General features: G+C 34.5%; 1 protein-coding gene across 1 annotated transcript in view; it reads right to left on the reverse strand.

Moving 5' to 3' along the window:
- Positions 1-9,775, reverse strand: part of LOC114329698 (protein sister of odd and bowel) — a 48,124-nt gene extending 38,349 nt beyond the window's left edge. Inside the window, exon 1 of the mRNA XM_028278883.2 lies at positions 8,687-9,775. Within this exon, the coding sequence (XP_028134684.1) occupies positions 8,687-9,453 (767 nt within the window). The 5' untranslated portion in view covers positions 9,454-9,775. The remainder of the gene's footprint in view (positions 1-8,686) is intronic.
- Between the last annotated feature and the right edge of the window lie 365 nt (positions 9,776-10,140).

Raw genomic sequence — 10,140 nt, forward strand, 5'->3', positions numbered from 1 at the left:
ATACTGTCCTTATTAATATTTAGTAACAACTGCTCCTGTTAATACTCGAAATGCTTATTAATTTTGAAAAAGTCAAGTAAAGTAACTTTATTGACTAAAAATGGCTAAGTAACTATAAATAGCTTCAACAATTACATTACACAGCGATAAAATCTTCTTATAATGAGAAGACTTGCAGAGTTTGAAACATTCCTTCGAGTATCCTCTAGCTTCGAGATGAAGTAAAATAAGAACTAAAATTTATTTCCAGAATTTGCATTTAATTCTAGTTAGTGTTAATTTTGCTACCTGTTAAGTACTCACTTTGTAGGTAATTGCAACTTTAAAGTTTCAGAAGTACCTGTTTATCTATTAGATCTTATTACCAATATTCTACGTATTCCTGTATTTATTTTAAAATAATATGTTTGTTAACTTCAACCACGTTGTAAGCAGAACGGCTAAATCTTATCAGGAATATACAGGGTGTCCCGGTAAGGAATATACAGGAGTGCGTTCCTTAAAGGAATGGGCTGAGTACACCATTAAAAAAAGAGAGTCTCATAATATTTTTTTAAAGTCAACCGTTTTGGACCTAAAGGTGTGGACAAAATTGCAGCAGACACAGCACAAAATGAATCCATGAGTGGATTTCTGAAGAAAGTGACAGTCTAATACTGAACACTCACTCCGAAAAAGGCCAGAACAAAAATCTTGGCCAGTCTTGCAAAACATTTCCCAACAGAAACGAAGATGAGATCTGAGCTGGAAATAATTAACAATAGGTTTTATTATTAGACGAAGCAACGAAGTACTAAAAAGCCTAAAACCTAGGAATTTTGTGCAGTAAGATGAATCGTCATGCAACTTTTTGCATTCGATTCCGGCAAAAATTTTTGTGCATAGGTCAATGCATTTTCAAAGTCCATATTCAAGAGATGGAAAATGAAAAATTTGGAAAAAAAGGAAATATTGACGGAAATGAGTTCAATTTTTATACTTGGGGGTTTTGGAGGTCACTGAACACGAATTTTGTGACGACGATGGTCTCCGAGGTACCTGGTGCCCAGGGTGGACGTCGCCTGGGACGATCGAATAACTCGCGAGACGATCGAATTCGCGAAATGAAGATTGGATGGAAGAACTGAAAAATACGTGTTCAATATTTTTCAAAAATCTATCTAATGACACTAAACATGACCCTCTACTCCAACTCATGGAGGTGGGGTATCTTTAAAATCTTATATGGAAACCCCCATTTGTTATTGCAGTTTGGATTATTTACGTAAAAATAAGCAACTTTTATTCGAGACATTTTTTCTAATTATTGTGTATATAACATATATAACATATTATGTAAATTATAGAAACGGTATATCCCGAGAAATACACTTCCAAACAAAAAACCAAAAAATACGTGTTTAATATTTTTTAAGAACCTATCGAATAACATCAAACACGACCCTCCACTCCACCCCCCTGGAGGTGGGGTGGGAATGGGGTTCCCTGAGGAATCCCCATGTTTTATTGCAGATTTGGATTCGTCATGATTGATTCGTCAATAAGTAACATTTATTCGAAACATTTTTTAGAATTGTGATAGATGGCGCTAATAAATAGTGTTTTTCCGATTATAGCGCCATATCCATAATTCGAAAAAATGTCTCGAATAAACGTTACTTATTTTTACGTATTGTTTAAGATTTTAAAGTTACTCCTCACCCCACCTAAAGGGGGTGAAATGGAGGATCATGTTTGATTTTACTCGATAGGCTCTTGAAAAATATTAAACACGTATTTTATGGTTTTTTATTTGGAAGTGTATTTCTCGGGATATAAGACCGTTTCTATAATTTACTTATGGTATTCCACAATGGTACATACTTATGGTATGGTATACATCTATCCACAATTCGAAAATATGTTTCGAATAAAAGTTGCTTACTTTTATGTAGGCAACCCAAATCTGCAATAACAAATGGGGTTTTGCATTTAATATTTTAAAGTTATCCCCACCCCACCTCCAGGGGGTGGAGTGGGGGGTCGTGTTTAGTGTCATTCGATAGATTTTTGAAAAATATTGAAAACGTATTTTTCAGTTTTTCGATCCAATCTTCATCTTGCGAATTATTCGATCGTCCCAGGCGACGAGTTACACCCTGGGCACCAGGTACTTCGGATATCATCGTCGTCATGAAATTCGTGTTCAGTGAACTCCAAAACCCCCAGGTATAAAAATTGAACTCAATTCCGCCAATATTTCCTGAGTTCTAAATTTTTCATTTTCCATCTCTTCGACATGCACTTTGAAAATGCATTTTCTTATGCACAAATATTTTTGCCGGAAATCAATTTAGTTCACAAAATTGCCTGACACTCTCTCGAATCGAATGCAAAAAGTTGCATGACGATTCATCTTACTGCACAAAATTCCTAGGTTTAATGCTTCCTTGCCTCGCCTATATTCGCTAACTGGAAATGAAGTGTTTGAAGATGTCTGAATGGAATCTAATCTAGCTACTCGAAAAATTTAAAAATGAAATAAATAACAACATCAATCCAAAAAGAACCCGAAATTGATAAATGCGCGTTTTTGATAAAACTCGTCCAAACTATGTTGATTATGTCGAATCTATTTGAAGGTTTCGATCCCCTACCTTTTTTCTCAGACGTCATCTAAAACCCGCAGTACAAAGTTAAACTTGCAATATTCATTTTTGCATAAAATTGGTCCCCTCGTTATAAAAATCAACCGGTGTGCGAACTGCTGTCAAACATTTATTTTGCCGAATTTTAAAGAAATAAAAGTATTTCGTTGCTCAAGCTCGTAGATATAGATAAACATACGCATTATGATGGATGCTTATTAAGGATGGAAATTTAAATTTAAAAGAAAAACGAAAAAGAAGCTAAATAGTATGGTATAACTAGACCCAAACTCAGACATCCAAAGTGAAAGTTATCCTCCAACACCAAATTGTTCTATATGGTCCACATAATGTTCAGAAAAAAGTCACCCCCTTTTTTTCGTCGGGTTTGGGGGGAGAGGGGGGAGAAATCGGTAAATTTGTAGTTTTTTAAGTTTTTCGTAAATATCTCTACGATTTAGCATAAACAACCTTTTATACAAAAATGTTCTACATTAAATTTGAAATAAAATGCATAATCCTTCTAAAATGAACGGTTTCAAAGTTACGGAGGTAGTATAGTATAATTGGTCCAAAAAAAGGCCTAACCTAAACATCCAAAGTAAAAATTTTTCTTTAACACCAAATTGTTCTATATGGTCCACATATTGTTCAGTAAAAAGTTACACTATTTTGAGCGTCCGGTTTGGGGGGGAGATGGGGAAGAAGTCGGTAAATTAGTAGTTTTTTTTTAAGTTTTTCGTCAATATTTCTAAAACTATGCTTTAGCCTAAACAATTTTTTATACAAAAATGTTCTACATAACATTTAAAACAAAAAAGGTTCTATACATAGTTGTTATAAAATCAATGGTTCCAGAGTTACGGAGGGTGAAAAGTGGAGGTTTTCGATATTTTTTGGGCAATTTCCTACTGATTTTCTTTAACAGGATTGGGTGTTATTAATAGAAATTTGCTATTTCAGTGGCTGATGGTATGTTAGTGATAAGCCCTTGAAGAAACGTCAACCTCACCACCCAAAATCATCATCAATTGCCCAAGAAATATAAAAAGTATCGAAAACCTCCACTTTTCACCCTGGAACCGTTTTTATAACAATTATGTATAGGACCTTTTTTGTTTTAAATTTTATATAGAACATTTTTGTATAGAATATTATTTACGCTAAAGCATAGTTTTAGAAATATTGACGAAAAACGTAAAAAAAACTACTAATTTACCGACTTCTCCCCCATCTCCCCCCCCCCCCCCCCCCAAACCGGACGCTCAAAATGGTGTAACTTTTATTGAACCATGTAGAACAATTTGGTGTTGGAGAAAAACTTTTATTTTTGATGTCTGGGTTAGGCCTTTTTTTGGACCAATTATACTATACTACCTCTGTAACTTTGGAACCGTTCATTTTAGGATTATGCATTAGAAATCTTTATTTCAAATTTAATGTATAACATTTTTGTATAGAAGGTTGTTCATGCTAAACAGCATAGTTTTAGAAATATTGACGAAAAACGCAAAAAACTACGAACTTACCAATTTCTCCCCCCTCTCCCCCCCCCCAAGCCCGACGCTCAAAATGGTGTGACTTTTTTGTGAACATTATGTGGACCATATAGAACAATTTGGTGCTGGCTGGAGGAGAACTTTCACTTTGGATGTCTGGGTTATGCCATCTTTTGGATCAATCTTATCATACTAAATCTAAAATACAAAAAAATGTATTGACTAATGAGTCGGTATTTCACTTTATCAACGAATTATAAGCTGTGATGGTGGTGTCAAAAGGTTCCTAACCTAATTTAGACATGGTTTTCAATGAAGGAGATATGTTTACCGGTTCAATAAAATATTTCGGGACAAGTGATTAGGAAACAAGTCGGAAGAATGAGCAATAGCTTCAATAGCGCCTAGAAAGTTTGTCACCAATACGGTGCCAGCACGGCACAAATATGCAACTTTTGGATAACACAAATGATACCAAATTAACTCCTCCAATCAACATGATTTTCAGAGTTTTAAAAGAGTAGATTCATAATTATTTTTCATGGATCCCTACAGCACACTAAACAAATCCACGGGCGATAATTCACGGCGCCGTAAGAGCAGTAAACCTGACGAGGCATTGGTTGACTAACTCCTATTTCATCTAAAATTGGTGGAGGAGTTAGTCTACCAATGGGTTTACCGCTCTTACGGCGCCGTAAATTATCGCGCGTGTGGCCTTTCGCTAAATAAATTCAGAAACCTTTGCACTTCATTGCACCCTTAAAGGGTGCATTGTGTTCCTGGTACCCTAGCATAATTTTTAAATGTAGGTACAATTCCCCATTTAGCTATTCTGATTTTTTTACACTAATTTTGTAATATATATAAGTACTTACTTTCATTAAAATGTTACATTTTTTAGAACTTAACGTACCTACATGCTTCAGAAGATGCAATTTTATTTTTTGATGTGTTGATGGGGGGGGGGGGTAAGGTAAGTATAAGCTCAAGGTTGTGGGGTCGTTCCATTTGTCCCCTGTTCGCCATCTTGAAAAAAAGTTTTGCAAAGGAATTTCGTGCAATATCTGTGGTAACTAACACACACTAGAGAAAATTTTATTAGCAAATTAAATTGTCTTACAACTTTAGTTAATCTACTTTTTTCGTAAACTGGAAAATAAAAAGTTATGCACAAAAACAAAAAGTTTTGAACAAATTTTATTTTTTTGCCTCATAACTATTTTCTGGTTGTTTTACAATAAAGTAATATCGGACCGATATTATAGAGGATTTTTGAACAAGTAATAGGTCTGGATCCCGCGTATGAAAAAAAAGTTGATTAATAGCAAGCTGAAAATTTGTTAATAGCTTAAGGGTGTCTAGTCGGACAAACTTTGATATATGGGAACACTGGAACAGAGGAAGTTTTAATTGTGAAACAGGTTAAAAATTTGGAACGGTCATACCACGAAAACGGCACATGTATTTTGTCCGACAGAACAGACTTAAACTCTCCGAACAGAGATTAAACTCTCATGCAAAAATCAGACTGCTATTTATCACCAATATGGGCGTTTTAATGAGTGGAACATGTAGAATATGTCAAATGACAGGAATTATGACAGGTGATAAATAGCAGTCTCATTTTTGCATGAGAGTTTAATCTCTATTCGGAGAGTTTAAGTCTGTTCTGTCGGACAAAATACATGTGCCGTTTTCGTGGTCTGACCGTTCCAAATTTTTAACCTGTTCCACAATTAAAACTGCCCCTGTTACAGTGTTTCCATATATCAAAGATTATCCGACTAGACACCCTTAAGCTTTTAACAAATTTTCAGCTTGCTATTAATCAACTTTTTTTTCATACGCGGGATACAGACCTATAAGTTTGCATAATTTTATATTTAAAAAGTTGTTTTCCAGTTATTGTTTTTTTATTTTCTTTGTAGTCCAGGCTGAGGTTTAGGATCTAATTCAGTATCGGAGGTGAATGTTTGCAGAAGAACAGCAGTTAGAATTGGCGGCATTGGGGTAATTCACCTTCGAATTCATTTCTTTCGACTAATTTTGAGAGTTCCTCGATGTTACCGCAGATTTAACCAGAACATGTTGAACTACAGAACAGAGCCACAGTTTCCACCTTGCGTCTACAGAAAATTAATTTCAGAAGTTTCGGGGTGCTTCCTTTTGAAAATTTGAAGTGGTATCCAAATATTTTCACGCTTTTTCCAACCCCAGTTATCAAATCGCAGTGTTTGCCGAGCCACGACTTTGTAATAAACTCGGAGACTGTTGAAACAGGTTGCAACTTGTGTTGGAGAAAGCGATGAATCAACTTTATTTCCATAAAATAAAGAGACGAAAAGACGTTCGCCAACGACAGTGAGAGTGAGCAGATATGGCTCAACTTTCTCACTGAGAAATAATGTTGTTCCGTGATCTTGTTAGCTGCTGATGTTGTGTCGCATTCTGAAAGCGCATGGACGAGCAGCAACTTCCTGTAATGACGTCGTCATTAAAACTTGAAGTACAGTACCTATAATTGATTCAACCTTTTTGAAAATTTAAAAAAAATCATTGGACTGCTTTCTTCCTCATACAGTGAGCAAGACAAGAATGTTAATGTCCTCTGTTACGATAGCCACATAATAGACACTTCTAATAGAGCAGTTTTGAGAAGGTCGATTAAGTTTGTTTTGCTTTTTCATTACCAAGAAATTTATTTGGGATAATGTTGGAACGGCGCTCTTATCAAACTTCATCTCTGTCGATTGGTGCTTTTCCGTGCGACGCAAGCTCATGAGGTGTGGTAAGTTTTGTGGTGGGGGAAAGGGTCGATAATCAATTAATGACATAGGAATATTAAGGAAATGATAAAATTATTTAAAGTGTTATGAATAAAAAATATCTACAATAGAAAATTAAGCCTAATGATTTGTTTTTATCGTATTCTTATGAGTATTCAAGAACCCGGTCATCTTCAGAGGGTTGTAAAAACCAAATTAGGGACCGTTCAAGTATTACGTAACGCAGGTTGGGGAGGGGGCTCAAAATTCTTCAAAAATTGCGTTACGTAATAGTTAAACGCCCATTACAGTGCGTTACGTGGGGGGGGGGGGGGGGGTCAAAAATCTTCAAAAATCGCGTTACGTAATACTTGAACGCTCCCTTAATCAATTAAATTAAAATTTTGTAGTGAAAATAATTTGTTAAAAAACCCTCTGTAAAATTGCTTTGATACCATTTTATTGTAAAATGACCAAAAACCGTCATTTGCCTATTTTGGTCATTTTACGGCCAAAAAAAGATTTGTTCAATTTTTTTTTTAATTCATATTATAACTTTTTTATTTTCCATTTTTTGATAAAAACTAATATGAATAAAGTTGTAGACAATTTAATTTTCTACAAATAATATCTAATAAAAATTTTTATATGGTTGCTAGTTTATGAGATACAACGCGAATACCCTTTGCACCCCCTTTCCAAGATGGCGGCCGGAGGACAAGGGTGGCGACCCCACAAAATTAAGCTTATACCGAACTCCTGTCCATAAAAAGAATACAATTATTGCGTCCTCTTGAAAAATTCAATAATTCTAAATGTAACTTTTCAATGGACTAAATGACATATACCTAGGTATTTCATGTAATAAAATATATATGCAAACATAAAATATTGTGAAAACTTTAGGTTTAAGAAGACGAAACAATAACTAAAAATTAATATGGGTGCAATATCTAATGATAAAAGCCGAATTAATTCATGATCTAAGGCACATTACAATCAAGAACTATCATTAAAAACTTCATTTTTCTCTATTTTAAAGTATTGTATATTTTATTACAAAAGCTATCAAAATTTAAAGATCTGTAAGTTGTAACTATTCAGAAAATTTATTCATGAGTCTGCAATACTCTGAGAGGTATGAATTAAATATAGCAATATATCAAAATTGACAGTAGACAAAAACAGTAAATAAAATATGTAGTAGAAAGGTAACAGCTGACAAAGTCAAAATAAGGCTAAAGTCATAGACATAGACGATTCAATATTACGATAAGACATAAATATTATAAGGAAGCAAAATAAAAAAAAGTCACACAAAAAAAAACAAGAAAGAAAACAATGGCGCAATCATGCCGGTATATGCAACTTGAAAATATATTCTATTAGAAGGCAACCCCAATGAAGAAGGAAGCTAACAAAATAGCTCCCAAGTATATTACAAAATCATAATTATATACCAAAATTTTTATTGTTGCAAAAATATGATAAACAATGTATTTATATCAATATTAAACTAATGTAATTGTATGTACCTAATTGTAATTGATGAATTGGATGTTAACGATTCTTTTTAAAGTTTTTATGCATATATAAACAACAATTGAATAAAATTAACCCAGCACAAAACAAAAATATTTGACGCTGTCACACAGATATTTAAGTGGGAAGATAGACAAGTAAATATATATCTAAATATTCATATAAAATCAGCATTAATAATGAAGTAATATATTCAAATTTGAATTTAGAATGTATATCATAGACTAAATATTGTAAAAAAGAAAGTTACCTGTGATCCCTTAAGTGATCCTGTCTTCTGAACGCCTTCCCACAAATATCACAAGAATACGGCCTCTCATCAGTATGTGTTCTCTCGTGGATGAGTAAATTATAGCTTTTCGTAAAGTGTCTATTACAAAATTTACATATAAACTGCTTCTTCGGTCTCGCACCTCCTTTCTGCCTATTGCTAGAAGCTCCTGTAGTCGTGGTCACTGCAGAAGACGATCCAACCAACAAGTTTTCCGGGTTTTGAAACATGGAATTTAGAATCAAGCTGGGATAAGTCGTGTCTACCGGTGAAGATGGTACCGAAGCATTGCTTAACGTTTCTTCGTTGTCTAGTAATGCTAAATCTTCTTCTACTTCTTCAGCGAGGTCTACATCCTCCGTTAGGCTTGTATTAGTTACTAATTCTTCGCTGGTGCCAACGGTTTCTTCACTTATTTTCGCCGTGCTAGCGGCAATTTTTAAAATATCGATTTTTCCAGTGTTGTTGGTCGTTGAGACACTGGTCAGTCTTTGTAAGGTTAGGTACGATTCAAGAGCTTGAAGATTTAAAGCTGCAGCTGCGGCTGAGTTTACAGGCAAAAACGCAGCTTGTTGTAGCGAACTCATCATAGCATTTTGCAGCGATAAAGCAACATTTTGTATTGATCTTTGTATTAAATTTTCTTGTAAGAGGGCTGTAGCTATATTTTTATCTAATTCTGTGTATTTACTAGGTGACATTTGTCGTTTATCTTCATGATTTGCATTATCCGGTGATGTTTGCATTGTGAAATTCTGACAAAAACAAAGACAGCTGATGTATGTGAGTTTATTTGTTTTCTGTCTTTTTCTATGTCGGCATATTGCAAAGATATCAATAGAGTACGTACCTCATGTAATTGTGCTCTTGTATCCCATTATCATTCACAAATATTGATATTTTGTCGTTAGATTTCTTCGTGAAAACGTAATATTGTCACCAGAAACGCGCGACGCGCACACTCTATGCTTAAACAGTAGAACATCGACTAAGCAAGTATCATAGTAGCTGTTAAAACGTTCTTCATCTGTTTTCACTTGTGCGCCATCTAGAAGAGAGTTAAGGACCATCGAGAAGAACTCTGAGGGACTGTTGCTATTAGTCGAAAGTAGAAAACGTGTTATTAACTGTTAACGTCTACTCGAGGAATAAAAACCGATGAATCGCGGTTAGAGCTGGGCGATGTCGGATGTTCTGTTATGTTCATCGATATTTTATTATGTATGTTTTTCATAATTATTGTTGTTATTATTTGTGGCCGTATTAAGTGTATAAAATATGCTAGCTGCTAGTGCATTGTCAAAAGTAAATACTGGGCAATTTCAGAAAAAAATTGGTATGAATTAGCTGTTAAATGACAAGTGGCGGATAGACGGGGCAAGTGGGAAATTTCTCCCCCAATAATGTCCAAAATTAAAGAAAAAAAAATAATA

Source organism: Diabrotica virgifera, chromosome 7, assembly GCF_917563875.1.
Source record: "Diabrotica virgifera virgifera chromosome 7, PGI_DIABVI_V3a".
Lineage (NCBI taxonomy): Eukaryota > Metazoa > Arthropoda > Insecta > Coleoptera > Chrysomelidae > Diabrotica > Diabrotica virgifera.